Source organism: Vigna umbellata, chromosome 1 (assembly GCF_029865625.1).
Source record: "Vigna umbellata cultivar VRB3 chromosome 1, Vumbellata_1.0, whole genome shotgun sequence".
In the NCBI taxonomy this organism is placed as follows: Eukaryota; Viridiplantae; Streptophyta; class Magnoliopsida; order Fabales; family Fabaceae; genus Vigna; species Vigna umbellata.
The window spans coordinates 46,957,282-46,976,506 of record NC_142165.1 but is presented as its reverse complement, the minus strand read 5'-3'; the positions used below and the strand labels follow the sequence as shown (position 1 = coordinate 46,976,506).

General features: G+C 34.7%; 3 protein-coding genes across 3 annotated transcripts; 1 reads left to right on the top strand and 2 right to left on the bottom strand.

Moving 5' to 3' along the window:
* The first annotated feature begins 166 nt into the window (after positions 1-166).
* On the top strand, positions 167-5,290 carry LOC148205513 (ubiquitin carboxyl-terminal hydrolase 4). The gene is made up of 6 exons (XM_088103405.1): positions 167-529; positions 1,050-1,166; positions 2,194-2,292; positions 3,250-3,441; positions 3,855-4,036; positions 4,580-5,290. The coding sequence occupies exons 1-6, from the start codon at positions 413-415 to the stop codon at positions 4,983-4,985; spliced, it is 1,113 nt and encodes a 370-aa protein (XP_087959531.1). The 5' UTR covers positions 167-412; the 3' UTR covers positions 4,986-5,290.
* Positions 5,291-6,274: 984 nt separating this feature from the next.
* On the bottom strand, positions 6,275-12,770 carry LOC148205512 (calmodulin-binding transcription activator 3-like). Its single transcript, XM_088103404.1, has 13 exons — positions 12,424-12,770; positions 12,108-12,227; positions 11,566-11,681; positions 11,334-11,422; positions 10,953-10,995; positions 10,255-10,459; positions 9,990-10,100; positions 9,394-9,719; positions 8,516-9,073; positions 7,713-8,410; positions 6,996-7,569; positions 6,592-6,915; positions 6,275-6,523 (listed from the first exon to the last, which is right to left on the bottom strand). The coding sequence occupies exons 1-13, from the start codon at positions 12,461-12,463 to the stop codon at positions 6,413-6,415; spliced, it is 3,315 nt and encodes a 1,104-aa protein (XP_087959530.1). The 5' UTR covers positions 12,464-12,770; the 3' UTR covers positions 6,275-6,412.
* A 2,375-nt stretch (positions 12,771-15,145) lies between these two features.
* LOC148205511 (putative mitochondrial adenine nucleotide transporter BTL3) lies at positions 15,146-18,827 on the bottom strand. Its single transcript, XM_088103403.1, has 4 exons — positions 18,185-18,827; positions 17,265-17,568; positions 16,033-16,500; positions 15,146-15,537 (listed from the first exon to the last, which is right to left on the bottom strand). Exons 1-4 carry the CDS (start codon positions 18,595-18,597, stop codon positions 15,463-15,465), a joined length of 1,260 nt encoding a protein of 419 aa, XP_087959529.1. The 5' UTR covers positions 18,598-18,827; the 3' UTR covers positions 15,146-15,462.
* Between the last annotated feature and the right edge of the window lie 398 nt (positions 18,828-19,225).

Here is a 19,225-nt window from a genome sequence, read left to right as displayed (position 1 = left end):
AAAAGAGTGATAGTTTGTGTGTTTATTTTCTTTAACGATAGTCATATTTATTGACTTTTCTTTGAATTGAGATGTTTGAGATAAATTTCAATTACACGAAAATTTAGTTTTCTTTTGTCAAGGATACAGAGACATATAATGTTTTAGAACAAATCCGTTATTTCTTTATTTAATTTTCCTCAACTCCTCCTTAAATTTTCATCAGCATTTCGTCCTTCTTCGTTTTCTTTCTCTCTCACGGGAAACCCTTGTTTCATTTCTTGCTATCATATCTATAGAGAAAACCTGAAACCAGAAAGAGGTTCTTTCTGCGATAAACCCTAGCGATCCAAACGGTCATTCAGCATTTCATGGTGCGAATCACCGAGTTGAATCGCATAGCAATCTGAGTTTCTGATCGGTTGACGCGGTCATGGGTGCTGCGGGCTCCAAGCTTGAGAAGGCTCTTGGCGACCAATTCCCCGAAGGAGAGCGTTACTTCGGCCTTGAGAATTTCGGCAACACTTGTTACTGCAACAGCGTCTTGCAGGTCTTCAATCTGATTTACGATTTTTCGTTTTTCGTTCTATTTTTTTTCGCGTTCCATCGATACTCCAATCTTTACTGCATCTTTGCTTTTTGTTCTGGTTTCTAGTGGTGGATTCTCTGTTCTGTTAGAGTTGTTTTTATTGCAATTTCGAGTGTATTGTCAGGAGAATTTAGTGCTTTAATGCATATCAGTGTTTTGGACGCTCTGTTGATCTGTTCAGTGGACTCTTCAAGCACTGGATTTTTGTTATAATTCATAGTTTTGTTAAAATTAAAAGTTGGATATACTGTTCAATCTTTTATACGTTTCATTCAATTTTATCATCAGCGTTTCTTTTGGCGTAAACGTCAATTTAAAAATTGTTGGCTGGTTGCACTCGATATGTCTGCCATATATAAAATATCAGTAACGGCACTTGAAGTGTCTGGAGAACTTACTTGAAGATTGTCGGTTTGCTATTTTTCGCCATGGTTTTTAGGTTCTTTTGCTAACAAGTTTCTTGTTCTGCCTCCTTGTACAGGCACTATACTTTTGTGTTCCTTTTCGTGAACAATTACTGGAGTATTATGGAAATAACAAAAGCATACTGGATGGGGAGGAAAATCTTTTGACGTGCTTGGCGGATTTGTTTTCTCAGGTAATCAGTCTGTAGTTTGTAATTTTTTGGCATTTCATACTGGATGCCCCCCAAGCTTGTTTATATTTGGTTGGTCAAGCGATATTCACCATTTGAAAGTTGTACCGTCTTCACTAATTGTGGCTGTATTGCTTGGCATGGACTTTTATAGAAGGAGCTCTAGATTTCCTAGATTTGTTCGATTCTTCATTTATTTGATCATATGAATCAAAGTACATTTTTTTTCTTTGAATGCCTCATTGTGGATCTTGTCATCTTTAGTTTTGGATTTGTGACCTTGCTTTCTCTAGTAACATTGGCTACCAAATGACATTGACCATTCAATAGACAGCTCTGAGGAAACTTGGATGAATTCTTAGTCTCCATTTAATGTAAAATATTATTTTCATGATCTTATGCACTTGCTGTTCTTTATAGATTTCATTTTCTTAACCATATGTGGAAGGACTTTTGCTATGCTGATGAAATTTGTGCTTGTAACATAGAGAAATGCATATTTGTTCATTTTGTGGTTCAGTTCAGTTCTTCCTTGCAAAGCATACTGTGATTGTATTGATCGGTTGAAGTTTATCAAACAGGACTTCCTGCCTATAATGTATAAAATATATATAGGTAGCTGACATTTGTTGTTAGCTTTGTATTGTTTCATGTCGCTCTTTTTCGGAGAAATATGGAATTGACATAGATTATCTAAATTTAACATTAAAGTATCTTCGAATATGAATGCTATTACTTTTATCTGAGAAATTGTCTCAAATTATTTGTCTAATTGTCTCAAATGTCTATTTAATAGTCATTTACATGTCTATTTAATGGGCACTTAGATACCCATTTCCTATGATGCTCAAGAACTTGCTTCAAGATATTTGTAGTGTGTTTTTAGTAAGTATCTTCATTTTGTATGTCTTGAATAATATTTTCCAATTATTTTTGTGAATCAAATGACCATTTAATTTTAGTGGCATTTGCATGCCTGTTTATTTCTCTCCTGGCTGTAAATGTAACTTATTTATTTCTTTTGGTGTAGATAAGTTCCCAGAAGAAAAAAACTGGTGTTGTTGCTCCCAAACGATTTGTACAGAGGCTGAAAAAACAGAATGAACTCTTCCGTAGCTATATGCACCAGGTATGTGTTTAAACTGTCAAGAATGAGCTTCATGTGTAGAAAGGCAATTATTCTAGAAAACCTTTAAATTTCTTTTGACAGTAATGTTTGTATTACAATAAGGAGGTTAATTTTTATCATGGTCACAAACAAAGTTTTCTATGTTTTTATTTTTCTCCGTGCTTATGAAAGTATGTCATGCTTATCGGCATCTTATGCACATGCCCTTTCCTATAAGTTGCAGCTTATTTAAACATGAATCCTAGCTAGAGATGCTACTGTATGTATTAAAGATTTCTCGCTGGCCTTGTTGAGGTATATTATCAGTTGTCATGTTGGCAGATCAAGAGTTAGATTAGTGTTACCTTTGTAATGCATCTCGTCTAGTTTGGTTTGGACCAAATTTTCAGGTTTACAATTTGTGCTCTTGAACTCGGTATGAACATCTTTTAATAAACAGGAAATTCTTTTGAACTGTTTGTAATAAAATTAATTTGAAATGTTCATGTTGCTTGTACATTTTTGGGCCTTTTTTATATACTTTAACTGGAACATGTACACTTCAAATTGGATTCCTATTATATATCCTGTTGGAAGCATATAATACCATTACTTTGGCAACAACTCTTTTGACTTTGGCATATTGTATCATTGCTTTATTATGTCTAGTGATGCTTTTACTGTGTATCAGTGCATTGTCTTATTAGTTTTCCCCCCTTCTCTTTTGAGTAAATTATCTTGTGACTCATGTTCAGTGTTCATCTTTGGAAATGGCTTTAACTGAGTTTGTACAATGACAATTTGTTATTTTTGAATGAGGTTGTTTATTATAAATGTTACCAAACTCGTGTGCGTATAAGGGTATTTTTTATTTCTTGATTGTTATTATCTGTTAAACTCTGCTTCATTGATTGCATAAGGGCTCTTGTTAAAGTTTTTTAGCAGACAACATTTTTATTGTGGATCTTTTTATGGTAGGATGCCCATGAATTTTTGAACTTTTTGCTGAATGAACTTGTTGACATTCTTGAGAAAGAGACCCAAGCTGCAAAAACTGCTGATCAGGAGACCTCACCACCTTCTGAAAAGGCCGCTAATGGCCCCAAGAATGGTCAAGCTAATGGTGTTCACAAAGAGCCATTAGTTACTTGGGTACACAAAAATTTTCAGGTGACTTGCTTTGTCAATTCAATGTTTATATTTTTTAGCATGTTTCCTACTGCATGAGAGGGGACCATAAATAGCTAACTTTCTATTTAATCAGTCAATTACATCTCTTTTAAAGTGCACATGAATTGTTGTTTGCTAGTTTAGGTTTCTTAAATTTATGGATAATCCATTCATATTGGCTTCTATGTAAATTATAAGAGAAACCTGTGCATTTTCGTAGATTCTATTACACTATTAATTTATTACAGATTAACTTTATTACTAAACAATGTGCAAAATAGTAATTTCACTCGTACTTTATTTATTTTTATTGTGGGGAGAGGGTGTGGTTGATCTTCCTCTGCACTCTAGTGATACAATATATTTTACTTCTATTTTTGTGGAATTTTATTGTTGTAACTTGGTCTGACCAGGGAATACTCACCAATGAGACAAGGTGCTTGCAATGTGAAACAGTGACAGCTAGAGATGAAACATTTTTAGACTTGAGTCTTGATATTGAGCAGAACAGCTCAATTACAAGCTGTTTGAAAAATTTCAGTTCCACTGAGACACTGAACGCTGAAGACAAGTTCTTTTGTGACAAATGCTGCAGGTATACGGCTTTTTGGCACAATTTGTTTCTGTAGTTACCTGTTCAACCGTTTTGAATCATGTGTATAGCTGAACTAATCTGCTGCTTGTTTATTTAGTAAGGGCAACAGCAATCGAGTCTTGTCCCACTAGATTTAATTGTCTGTGTGGATTTGTCATGTCATTTTTTATGTTGAAAACCAAATTTTCAGAAAATCTTTTGGATCAAGATCATTTCTAACAGTTTTTCCTCAAGTTTCTAGAGTGCATCTTCTACCTCTTGTAACTGGAGTGAAATAGTTTGTGATCAAACACATCTTAAAAAGCTTAAATATCTTATTTTGTTTTGTGGAAATTCCATCTTTTTATAAAAAAAAATGAAATTCATGTTTATGAACCAATACTACAATTTTAAAAAAGCAAACGATGCTATGTTCACTTCTCCATTCATTGATTGTTATTTGAGTGAGATTTGTTGGTTTTCAGTTTAGTGAGTGAAATATGTGCAGTCTGTTTTCTTGTTTTTCATGTCCGTACCGAGATGTAATCTTTTTTATGGGGTTAGTTTGCAAGAAGCTCAGAAGAGGATGAAGATAAAGAAACCACCTCACATCTTGGTCATCCATCTTAAGCGTTTTAAGTACATGGAGCAGCTTGGCCGCTACAAGAAGTTGTCATATCGGGTTGTTTTTCCCCTGGAGCTGAAGTTGAGTAACACTGTTGAAGATGCAGATATAGAGTATTCTCTATTTGCGGTAGTTGTCCATGTTGGGAGTGGGCCCAACCATGGGCATTATGTCAGTCTTGTGAAAAGCCATAACCACTGGTTATTTTTTGATGACGAAAATGTAGAGATGATTGACGAATCTGCTGTGCAGACGTTCTTTGGATCATCACAGGAATATTCAAGTAATACAGATCATGGGTACATTTTGTTCTATGAGAGCCTTGGCTCTGGTAACAGGAATTAGATGGAGGAGTTCTACAACTCTTCTGTAATCATTTGGACTTCTTTTCACCAGGTTTCCATATTTATTTTCCTTTCTACCGTTTTCCCTTTATTCAACATCCCCCAGAGGATTCGGGTTGTGAAAATTTATACTTAGGTGGTTGCCATGTACAGTGGATAGTGTTAGCACTGTCCTTTTTCTTTTTACTCTTTCTCACAATAAGAACAGTATATATATCGGGTGAAAATTTCACCAACGATGTGTATTCATGGTTGCAAACGCTCAACCAACATTAGAAACAAATGGAAATTGATCCTTGATCCAAACTCGTGGTAGATTATTTTGTATTGTTTGTTAGACCAATTCATAGGTCGTAGGCAGGCATTTTTCTAAGGTCTAGTAAACATAAATCGTGTATATAAATTCATAATTATTGCAGTTGTCCACTATTCCAAATATAAACTATTTTTGTGCATCCCTTTAAGGGGGATGTTGGACATTAAGTAACTGTTAGGGACGACCTTGGCTCTCCTGACGGTTAAGCATGCAATGAAAAATTGACTGTATACTTTCATTTTGAAATTTAACCAGATTATTTTAGTGAATGAAGTTTTTGCATTGATATATAGTTATAAGGCGTGACTTAATTTTTATAATATCTTCTTACAGACGATTTTTGATTGATTAAAGTATACATCTTTGTTCCGGTAAAAAGCTTAGTGTTTTAAACCGAAGAAAAAAATACGGTGAATTATTTAACTCAAAGATCATGATTACTTTAAGTTCGTTCCTTGGCCATAGAGATTAATCTTTTATTTATAAGTAAATCTGTTACAAATTAGTTTTATTTCACTTAAAAAAATAATAAAATAACAAGATACAAATCTCCTATACAATAATATCGGCTAACATTATTTAACCTAACTACAGCATGGTACTTGGCCCAATTTGTGGCCTATTTCTTGAAGTTTCCCCAGCTGAACTAGCCTTTGTGGAGGCAGACATGGATCAAAATGACACTTGTTTTTACATTTCAGTGTGAATATAGGGTTGGATCCCACCAGGTGGTTAAAATAAAACTTTCGTAAAGGCATTGCAATCCGTATTTGACAGGAAAATCTCGTCTATTTTGCACTTATAACTACAACGGAAATATTTTAGTTGTGTACATTGAGATATTTTTATCCATAACTAAATTATAGTAGAATTAATACACACTTTTCTTCCCCCTATATACTTTTCTATTATTTTTAATTTTTAAATAGAGAGAAAAGGATTGTCTTTTTCGTAGTTCTAAGGTTGGTTACACATTTTTCTCTTAAATGTTAGCAAGTGATACTTTAAAAAGAATTAGAATTAATATTACTATAACGATCAACATAAGACGGTTCATGACCTGACTGTGCTGTTAAATTATAAGCCACACAAGTGACGATGAAATCTAACTTCTAAGTTGCTGTAGGCATGAAAATATCTTCGTCCAACAGTGCTTCAAGGTCAGTGAGGTTATTGAAGTCTCTTATTTCTTCTGAATTGTTACAACTGCTATCATGCTTTACCTGCAAAACAAACACTACATGGTGTGAATATCATTAAAATTAGCGATGAGAGAAAAGGGGTAAAATACCTGATTTTCTTGGATCTGAGTTACTACATTCAACACCCTATGGTATTGGTCCCTTGCCTCTGGATACTGAATCATTGACTTCACCCTGGCCAGGGCTTTCTGCAATCTTTGCTCTGTTTGCTTCCTGCCTTCTTTTAAGACATCATAGTGATCCTCAGAGGATGTTACATCTTCTATCATAGTTACTTCAGAATTGGCCTCTGATTTAAATCCTCGCAAACCACTACCTTTTCGACGCCAACGCAAAATAACTTTCTCCAATATCCCAACAGACCAAATTATCTTCCCACAATTTTTCCTAACCTGGTGTCCTCTCACGTGAGCCTATAAAATAGACACTTGTAAATTGGATCTAATAAAATCAAAACCATAATAAATTCTATTCATTTCCACACAAAATGTACCTGAATTTTTACTATACGTTGTCGAATCATCAAAAAATCTTTTCTGCCTTTCCAACCGCGGAATTTGTTCTGGATACGTATTGCAGCAGCATGGACCGGCTCATCGCGTGATCCAGACTTGTGTGATTTCCCATTCTTTTTTACAAGTGAAAGAGCACGTTCGTCAGATATTCCAAATTTGTCATCACCAAATTCCTTCAGCTGCTTTCTCTGGAATGATTGCATTCTGAAGACTTGATGAATACGAGCCGCAGCTTGGGTGGCATTGCACACTGCAGCCAATGAATCTTTCAGTGACTGTTCATATGATAGAACATCAAGATCATTAACTGGGGCAATGTCTTGGATTCTTTGGACCACTTTGTTTCCCGAATTTTCTCCCACATCCTTGTTCAAATCAAGAGTAGTGAGCTGTGCACTTAGTGAAGATTCTGCGAGATACCCTGCAATTCCTTTATGCCCGTTTGTAGAAGCTAGATCAGCCGGTGTTCTACCAGAAGGATGTTCTGGACATGGGTCAGTCAGTAATCCAGGTGCTGCGCCAAGGGATATGAGGAAAGCAACCGTGCGCTCCCTGATGAAGTAATACACAAGAAAATGAAAATAAAATTCAAAGCATTAAGTTAATGTAAGGTATATCGTGCTAGATTAATACGATGAACTAAAAATTCAATTTTTACGAAATGTGCTTCATACTGCAAGCACTGAGGTGCTCACCTGCCATAAAATGCTGCCCAATGAAGAGCAGTCCATCCATTTATGTCACGAAAGTTCACATTCACACCAGCAACTACTGTGGGTTCTAGTGCCCAATCGTAGCCAAGAGCAGCAGCAAAATGAAGCACACCTTGGCCACCCTCATCCAATACATTGGGGCCTTTTCCATCGTCTGTAATTTTCTGAAGGAGCCATGCGTGCAACTTATCTTTTAGAAGATTTTGAAGCAGCTGCTCCTGTAAATCTTCTGGAGAAATATCTTTCTCTTGAGTAAGTTCCAGTAGCTTGTCCCAAACATCATCCTCCCCCCTTAGCAAAGAACTGATTTTACTTCTCAGTTCAGATTTCTCATTTTCGCTGATTGAATCTGAATTCTGAGGAACGGCATGCCCCAGGGACAACAGTTCTCCAAATCGTCTACTAAGAGTATGAAAAACGATGGCTCTATCCTCACCTGCAGTGTTGACTTCTTGAGTACAGTTGACCTGGAAATCAAATTCTCGGACTTCACTGCATGCTAACCTATTGGAACAAGTTACATAGAAAGGTACCCTCCCAGCCTTGTGCAGAGGAGTATGACAGCAAAGAACATCTTTTGCAAGTATCACTGCTGGCACTTCTACCTCACCAAACATGCATGACCATTTACATTGTTCTGCTTCTTGTTGGCTTCTTAAGAATCGTCCAGAAATGATAATCTATACATTTTTTTTTCACAAGTGAAGAAATAAATAATCAGAATAACTGACAGATGAGTAAAAAGGAAACTAGAACAATTCCATGAGCATATCGAAAGAGAATACCTTAACTTCTGACCCTTCAAATGCCCAGCTTGGTGAATAGTCAATAATGCTAAAAAGCTGCTCATTGGAAACAGATGGATCCAATACATAGGTGTCTAGGTGCCCTTGGGAAGGAATAGTTGTGCTGCCAACCTCACTTTCACTTTCAACTGTATCCCAATAAGCACCAGAAGTAGATGGTTTATTTGATTCTTCCACATCTCCAAGCTCTTTACTCATCCATTGGTTGAAACTATCAAGCTTCTTCAGACCCTCTTCTGCTGGGGATCCATCTAACAGAGTCCTTTTAAAAGTGAAACGTGGGTCTTCTATTCCATCCAGGGTTCTACTGGCCTCAAAATCTGATTTTAGATAATCAAGCATTATCTCTTGAGGATCATTTTGCATGAGAACCTTGTTTTGTTTGTGTTGATGGAGAAGAGACTGTTGCAAGGATTTCTGAATATCAACTTCATTAACTTCATGCTCACAGTTGCTACAACTAACCTCACATGTTGAGCTTGAATGGATATTATCTATAGGCCAACTGGACACACGTAAAGAATCAACACTATATCCCTGTTAACAGATTAGACTTTAATCAATTAAATGAGTTTGAAGGAAAGAAATAAAAGTTAAGTAACATGTTATCGGTCATAAAGCAAAATCAGTTGCTTGATTATATATTTTTCCCACAGAAACATGAAACAGGTAATTCAAAAATCAAAAACATTTGCAGCATCATACCAATATCATTTTGTTGTGACACATTAGTTTCAAGTCTTTTTACTTTTGACAAAAGCTACAATACCATTTCAAAGCTCCTTATCATGCAACATAAAAATATTGCAAAAAGTGCTCCATGCAAATGAAGTACCAATAGTACCAGTACACAATACCTGCCAACTTCCTTCAGCTTGTATGAGACTTCCATTGTCATGCAGCTTAGCAATGCTGGTGGTCAAATGTGGCACCATTATGTCATATCCTTGACAAAAACTGCTATTGACTGCCATTTCATCAGGTTGCATTTCAGGAAATAAAGGCTGAAAAGGCATGTGTTGACTTTCACCATTATTTTCTAAGATATCTTCCCATGAGGAAAATCCCAGGGGTTTTGGGGATTCATATGTCAATCCACCATTATGAATGTCTATGAATTTTCTGTCTTGGGTGAGTGAGATATAATTCATATCATCAATGACAGGTAACTTCTTTTGCTCATCTGTCCCAGTTTCAATAGAAAAACTTATGTTAGTTATGGACTTTACTGATCAAAAGGCCAGTATGTATAAAAATATGAACAAGGTATTTGATTTTGAGAACTCTGATTCCTATAATTACCTCAAAAGCTATATTTTGAGAACTCTGATTCCTATAATTACCTCAAAAGCTATACTCTTCAATTGATATGAATGTAAGACTGCGCTATGGTGTAAATTTATAGTGACAAAGCATAGAAGTTAAACTAACAATTTAGAATGAAGAAACTTACTTATGAGTGGGTGAGGAGAATAAGAATCAGCAGGTTGATCTATAATCTTCTCAACAGGGCGTTGTAACTCAAGGAAAGAATAAAACTCAGAACTTGCATGGCTATTGAATGCTGTAAAAATTACATCAATTTAAAAAAAAATTAATACACAAGAAAAAGTGACAACGGGGGACAAAGGCTTAACAAAGGTTACTATAAATGTCATCTAGATATGAAAAACTGAAAACAGAACATTTTAATTATTAATGTGCAGCAAAAGAAGTACCAGATTCAGCTTCCTCATATTCTGATACTTGAGCACTGTTCATGCTTGAATCCATAGTTTGTGAAGGAACCTGGTAACTGTTTGGATGAAGAGCGGACGAAAAAGAAGTGTCCATCTCTGCTTTGAGCATAATTTTGTCAGTTTGTTCAGCACAAGGAAGAGATTCTTCATTTTCTTTAGCACACGTATAATTTGCCTTGGTTCCCTAATTATTTTGAACAAGACAGTTGAGTGAAAGGAATGACAGCCCAAAATGAAATTATTCATAGATGGGAAGACATAGCATATCACGATTATATTCCATTACATGCTTCAGAAAATTTACTCCTAAAAGAATCAAAGTATAGAGTCAACATCCTTGATGAGGGAAGAGAGAATTGTACATAGTCTTAGACAGAAATTATGTTACAAAATTATAGTTTCTAATATCGAAAAAAATAGTATGATGCTGAAATTTCTCAGAGCAACTTAAGAAAACGGTGGCAGCTTTGTTTGGGAAAATCTAGTAACATAATGCTAAAGTTATGATGGAATTTCCATGTTTTACTTTCCTACTTCATACATATTTTAGCAACCCAATTATATTTTACTAGTTCGTTATTCTATTAATGGAACTGGAAATGTAGAAGTAGCTATTCCTCGAGTTATTATCAAATGACAACTAGGAAAGAAATACTAATAAAATCTTAACCTGTTACCTTCACTTGTCGATAATGAACTAGAACAATGTTAGAGTGTTCCCTGCAACAGCGTTGAACAAAAAAGGGTGAGAAGGGAAGGCCCATCCATAGACAAAAACCATAGAAAATAAATGAGAAATTTCTAGAAGCCTATTATAATTAGTTTAAACCAATAAAATGGAGCAACATGCACTGTTCTATCTTATTAATTATAGGTTAAAGCATAGCATCCTCGAGAAAGAACAAACACATTAAAAGAAAATGTTCCTTCTTTCTGGATACTACCTAATATGAGATGGAGAATGAGAAGAATGCAAAGAGCAGAATCAGGCAAAAGAAGATAAATAAAGAGGGAAATTTTTGCAGTAAACTTTGAAAACATTAAACATAAACACTTACTCTTCAAGCAGCCAATATGTGCGTCTCTGAAAACTCTCATCTTCTTCTCCATGAGCATAATAGCAGTGCAACACATCCACACTTCCAGCCTGAGAGCATCATATTATCCCTCATTCAGTGCAACAATATACAAAGAAGAAAGATTCTCTCAATACATTCTACTTCCTAAAGCGTAATTAACTTCAACGATAGAAATAAAGCCTACAGCAACTTAAACGCAGTATAATTTTACCTTTAGTCTCTCATGTGCTTCTCTTACTGTTTTTCCATCTTTTTTCTTCCTCCAGTTGTGGCCATCCTTTCTGAAGTATCTCAGCACCTTCCGATCAAATAAGAAAAGTGAACCACCTAACGTCAAGGAAAAAATACGATAAGACCTAACGATGAGCATTATTACAATTAGGTTCTACTTAAATAAACTTCTCTATAAATGAATTGAGCTTCTCTCACAAAGGTAAAATTAACTTATGTACTTGGGTTTTTATATAGAAGTTATGTACATGAGTTGAAGAATTTCAATTTCACCTTTTTACTTTCTTCTCCTACAAGAGCATACATGCAGAGAAGTTTATTGAAACATGGATGTGATATTTCGCATAATTTTGTTAAGTTTTCAGTGTCCCAGTGCCAATAAGATATAATTTCTAAAAGATTAAAATCCTAAACCTCCAGCTTCCCCTTAAATAGAAAACCAAACACAATTTTACAAATCCTTTTCTCCTAATCAAGCTATTAAGAAACTAAGACAACTTCTTGGCAGAAAAGAAACCATACTTGGTGGCATAGTAGCAGGTTCTGGAGCAATTCGAAACTTCTTATAGTTGCTGAGAATTGCACAAATTTCCGCCGGACGCAGCCATCGATGCTGTGCTTCCACGATAATTTGCTTGATATCTATGCCCATAAAGAAACATAGAAATTCAAAAATAGAGTCAGCAACAATAAGTAACAAACTTGAACTTTGCGATAAAGGGTTAGCATTTCAATGCTCCACTATCATGGGTACTTCTAAAAAGGGTTTCTTTCTTCAGAGTTTGAATTATTGGAATGTCAAGCAACAAAAGGGGAATCAAAGAGAAGAAAAGCTGACCCAATTGAGAGGGGGGAAAGTACTGTCTGGCCTCAGCCATGAAAGCTCAAAGCTGAGCTCAAAGCTTCAATTTTGTTAGGACCAGTAAGGCAAACAAGAGGTAGGAGAGGACCTTTTTTCTAAATCTAAGAGAAGCAAAAGGAAAGATGGTAGTATATTGTGATGTATGTATAATAAATTGCAATAACTGGGAAAGTTCCACAATGAATTTTAACGCGGAGAGAGAGTGTAACGAGTGTTCAGAGGCTGTGACCAATGAACGAAAAAGGAAAAGTTTTCAACGCGGGAAGTCTTAGACTCTGAAAGCGTTATTGTGTTGTGTTGCATTGCATTGCATCGCAGCGAATAGAAGAGAAGAAAATGAAAGAGAGAAAAATATTGTTCAAGTCAAAACCGCAAAAGCGATTCCACTTTGACTGATCCTTGGCTTATCCTTTCTTCGTCGCACCTTCTCACATCTTTTTCTTGGCTCAAACTCGGTCACTGTATGACGTCATTTTCATGTCTCTTCACAAACATACCAAAAAAATAGTTTCTCAGTTAAAACAAAATAACACATTTTTATTTAACAACATTAAAATCTTCAAAATTACATATATGAAAAAGCTCTAAATTTAGATTTTGAATTTCTTAAAAAAATTAAATTTTGAATATAATATTTTATTTTAAGACAAATGGGATGACACATTGGTCTCTGTAACCTTGTAGGATTTTGAGAAACTGATAAAGGTGGGCCACCACAGGGTGGTGTATTGAACCACCTGGCTTACCATTTTAGAAGCATGGTCCAACTCACTTTACAGAATAATTTTATCAATTATTTTATATTTATTTCATTTAAAAATAAATATTGTGGAACTTAATATATTCATATGTACTCACCAGATTATATTATATATTGTCTAATGTGTAAAAATATAATGCTTTAGACAAAATAAGATAAATATAATAAATGAATGAATAACTCAATAAGTAAAAATTCATAAATATTGACAACTTGTCCAAATGTATTATATTATATTATATACAAATGCATTATTATTTATCGCATAAGTTAAAGAGAATATGTTTATCTTTTTCCTTAAAACATGGTTTATTTTGAATTGTGTGATTTTCTTCCGAAATAGGTGTAACAAATGCCTATAATATATAAAATAGAACTAAAACCATTTTCACGTAAATAAATGGGCATGTATATATTTACTTATTTAACACTATATTCTTATAGTTGTCGTAAACTAATTCTCATCTATTTTGTTTTTTTACATTATAGTAATCTTAATGGCATAAAGAGGTCATATTACTAATTTTGTTATTTTGATGTAGGTGTCTGCATTTGCGTGTAGAGGGTAGAACCATCAACACATAAATTGTAATGATTTTTTTTTTTTTATATTATCTATTTAGGGTTAAGAAAGAGAATAATTGTGGAGAATAAATCATCCAACACACTTTCGTTATCATGGGTTTGTCTTTGTAACACTTCTTGTTGTCTACTTCTGCTTTATAGTGTTGATTAATACTTACTATTCGTAGGATTTGTTTCAAATGGAAATTCTTTTTCCAATATTTGAGTCTTGGACAATTATTCTTTATGAAAAGTTTAGCTACTACTAATATTCCTTTTTCGACTGATAATATTCACACAACTCAATTACACAAACTATTTTCGCATAAGGAATAAATACATTGAGTTTTCTTGGTAAAAATACCATTTTTTTTCTACTGTCACTCGGTTAATCATATAGTTTATATATATACTATATTGAAAATATCGACCATTCTTGCTCATCGTAGTACTTCAAATTGGGATGATGAATTGAAGAGGTTTTGTTTAACTGAAATAGAAAAAGTTATGTGAATGGGAAATCCTTAAAGAATTTGGTTCAATGTTGTATTTGATGTGTTGATGATCTTTTTACTAGATTCACAATAAGATATCAATCCAACTCATAAAGAATTGTGACTTCTTTTTACCAAAAACCTTAAAAAATAATAAATTGAAAAACATTTTTTTCTATATGTTCCTTAATATTCTTACTAGTGTTCATACTTATATGAAAATAGGTTGTTGGTTGATGAATTGAACTACGATAAAAAAAAAAAGGTTGTTATCCATTATTCTTTATTGAACTCATCAATTCTTGAACAAAAATTTGTTTATAACCAAAATATGGATGCTTTACTGGTATGGAAGTATTAAGACAATTGTTTTGAAAGTCTCATCTACTGCTTTAAAATCAAGCGATTAGTTGTTTTAAATGTTTCTTGCATCTTTATTATTACATGATGGTAAGACAGCTCATTACATATTTTTCATACCATTGGTCACTAATAATTTTTCTAGTTACAATGTAGGGAAAACAAGTGCTTGAGCTAACTTCCTACTTCTTTAAAAATTAATAATTTGGGATAAATCCCAATACTGAACAAATTCTGCTTTAAAGCAGTTGACCATACCATTAGCTATGAGATTTCCTTTCAGTTTCAGAGAAACCAATTTTCATTGTCTGTGTTTTCTTACAATATCTATAAATAAATGTCAAGAACAATTTATTTTTTGGTTGGATTGTACTTACCTAGACTCTTTCACTCATGTGCAGTTGTATGTTGCAGTATCTGAAGTAAAAATTGGAGAAAAGGTATGAAAATTTTTATTTTAGATGATGAGATTAGAAATTTTCCTGAACTTCAAATGTTGTACACTTATTTTAGATGTTAATAAGAATAGAACCTTTCGTGAACTACAAATGTCGGAAATAGGGAAATGTTCCAAAATATGTACACTCGACCTTTTAAATTCTAATAAAGCGTTTTTCTTTCTTTGGATTATTATTAAGTAAACAACATAAAATCAGTAAGAGATCCAACAGAAAAACATAACTAATTAGTTCTACGAGACACCCTTGATTCTTCTGACATCCAGCAACATTCCAACACCCAGCAAAAACAGGGGTGACAGACTAAGAAAATAAGCAGAAAATTCCCATTTTTTCAAAGATCAAATATTTCTAGCTTTAGTATCGCTGGCCTTATCATCTATGTTGACTCTACTTTGAGAACTACCTTCATGAACTCGTAAACAAAATAACTAATAGCAGCTGATGGTAACACCTGAAAAGTCACAAAATTAAAAACAACATATTGAAACATCAATAAAAGGTTGTCAGTAGTATTAAGAACTTGTCATAAATAGACTAAAGATGAAAACCAGCTCTCAAAACTAGCTGAAACTAAAAGAATAGAGAAGTTGGTACAAGTCCATCCTCTGAACTTTAGGAAGGTTTGGAACAATTAATCCAATCTACACAAGGTTAATACAGCTAAAATAATTTTTTATCCTCTCTTATCTTGCTTATTATTTTATAGCTAGGAGAATTTCACAAGTTATACATCATGCTGAGACACTCACTGAAACTAAACATTGTTCATACAGGCGATTTCACTTAAGGCATTGATTAAGAAACAATATTTCATGGACTGGACATATGCTGAAATTTTTATGAAGTTTAAGTTCACTGTCAATTATCATAGACTCATTTTACTTGTTTACTGAAATTTAAAGAGTTTTCACGGATCAAAGCATATTATCAAGAATAGAAACCATACCTGCAATAAACTAGGAGTTAGTCCTGCATAGAGGGCGGGAACACCTCCTTGCTCAACAATCTTGACACAAGTTGCCAGTGCATTCAACCTTGTTGCTCGTACTTGCAATTGAAGCTGTCTCCTTACAACTTCAAAGGGGTAAGTAGCAGCTTCAGAACAGCAACCAGCAATAGCACCATATAATAGAGTTCTGATAGGACCCAATTCCAATTGTTCCAGTGCATTCAAGTCTTGGGCCTCTTCTTTCATGCGTTGGATTCTTTTCCTTCCTTCAGGTGATTGCAGATATGCTGACTTTAAGATATCATAAACACCATAGTAGACAGCACCTGAAGGTGCCATACTGATAATGGAGGGTACTAAACCCTTGTAAAGAGAAAAGAAGCCCTCTGTTCTTATCATGTGGCGGAAGGCACCAATCACACCTCCTAAGGCTTCACCACCAGGTGCTACCATTACCGTCCTGATCTGAAAGAAATCACTCTTAGAACACAAGCACAAAAAACTCAATAAAAGATTGAACTATGTCGTACTACTTTGTTTGAGTAGGCTTCATGAAATTCAGAGAAAGACTTTTTTAGTGCTCCAAATGTTGAAGGCAAGGCACACGTGAGTGAAGTGACAACAGACCATGAAAAATTTCTGGTATTCAACCAAAATCTTAAGCAACGACAAGATTTCATAGAGTGATTACAATCAAGAAGCATCATGGAGGAACATATATATCAAAAGGTAAGATGGGAATGCATGAATATGTGACAAAAGAGAACATGCTTACAATTTCCAAAAGTTTATCAATGTAAAGAGCTCTAAACAATTATAGTTGCTAGCAAATAAGAATAGGACTAAGCATCAACTAAACTCACAGAATCACCTGAGAGAGGTGGGCAGATAAGAGGAACATCACTATTCCTCTTTAGTTTTGTAAACTACTAATTGAGAGAGATTGAATTGAAGTTAGCTAGCAACATTGCCAATTCAAAGTCAGTAAATAAATTGGACCCATGCGATTGCACCAAACCGGTGTACAAAGACCACATAAACAAGCCTGCATTAATTCATACCCATCATTTCATCCTTCTTATAGCATCACACCAAAAGAAAGTGTACCTATACTTAAACAGTACCTATAAAGTCATAGCAGTCCTATCCTATCATACTCTTCAAATCATCAGAATTCGAAATGCTAGCACTAGAGAGAACAAACAACATGATTTTGAATTTCCACTCACAGTGTCCATGGGCAAGCAGAGCAATGTAGCTGTTATCCCAGAAGCAGCACCAGCAACAAATCTCTCTAAGTTAGTAGATTCTTCATTCCCCAACATCCTTGTCAACTTGTTTCTGTAAGTATCATAGGCATAAAAATTTATAGCCTTAAAAGGCGCTGTACGCAGAATATTCACAAAGTTCCCTTTCCAAAAGCCTTTCAACCCTTGAGAAGTCGCAATTTCCTGAATGAGCACAAAAAGATTCTTCTGTTCCCCACGAACTATGTACTCCAACTTAAGTCTCTCGAGAGGCGCAACAAAAGTCCTGATAGAATAAGCACATATCAAACTTATACCATTGTGCATAATGCTTTTAAATTTAATGCTTCAGACGAAAGAAGAATTAATAACAAGGACTTCTATGCTGTCATCATATAGAAAATCACCACATATTATATGATAATTTTGTTGACTTTTATAACAATTAGTTAAAGAGAAGTGTTTATAACACACTCTTTGACACATTCCTTCTAGCACTGCGTCTTTATTTATTACAATTTATTGAAAGAATGCGACCAGAAAGGAGAAATTGTTACATAGTATCAGACCGCCATAGTCACAGTAAGCAATTTCCTTGGGACACATAACCAAGTCTTAATAACTCTCTCTTGTAAACTAAAAAATTCGGTTCATATGGTAATCTAAATCATCTAATTATTTCTCATTCAAAAAAGTGTGTTAGAAAGGCGTTGCTGAATTTCTTACTGCCTTAAAAGTACAAATTTTACACTAACACCCTATCAAAATCGTACAAGAATGAGTGCAGTGGGCAAACGTAAGGAAAGTGCAAAGCTGCAGAAAATATGAAATTAAGCAAAAGCGAGGTAACGTGCGTGTGAGTGGAACGATAATGTAGAAATTAAAGGAATGATTTTGAAGACCTGGAAACCATGGCAGCAAAAGCACCAGACCATAGATGTTTAGTCATGTTGACAGCACCCGATCCATTGATCTCAACCTTCTCTTTCTCTTCACTCAAACCATCATCAACATCTTCCACCTTCTTATGATGGTGTCCAAGAATTTCACCCGATTCTTTTCCATACTTCTGATCCCCACCGGTTCCGTTTAAGGACAAACTCAATGACAAGAACGCACGGCCACCTACGCCACCTTCCACCCTCAAACATCTTTCCCAACAAACACATGATACTTTTATAGGATCAGAAGAAGAAGGAGAAGGAGGAGGAGGAAGGTAGCAAGTGAAGGAGGAGGGGAGTGTGTGACCGTTGAGGAACAGACCACCGGGGAGGAACGAATCGGAGGATTCCGGCGGTGTGATTAAGTGGAGCATTGTTGTAGGTTTTGTCGTGGTCGTTGGTTTTTATTTGTTTCAGGTTGTTTGTTTGGTACAACGTAGGAGCAGTTTTGTTGGGTCTGACTCAGTTTTTGAAGAATTGGAAGAATTGAAATACATGAGAGATGATAGAGAAAAGAGAATATGATGCGATTTCAGATGCATAGCTTCCACCGCCGCATCTACAATGCTGCCATCCGTCACCGGTTAGCTAGCGTGGGAGGTTGATGCTCTCCTGCTTATTTATTTAAGTAATATAATAATCACTAATTTACACAACTGCAAAAAAAACGTTTTTTTTTTCTGTTGAGAGTAACGGGTTTTATGCGTCGTGTTTTGTTGAAAAGTGTTTTTTTGTACTTTTTTTTAATATTTTCTTAATATAATTTTTAAGATATTTTATCATAAAAAATGATAAAATAATATAATGTTGAAGATTTGTTGAGTTTTAATTTTTGTTTTTATTCTTCATGGGTGAGGTTTTATTTAAGAGGGGTGAATTCTGTTCATATTTATTTATGGTTATAGGAAATTTCAACTTTCCTTTGTTATTATAACTTAATAAGTAAATTAGTGAGAGAATGGTAAAAATATTGATAGTGCATGCGTGTGGATTTCTCACGTG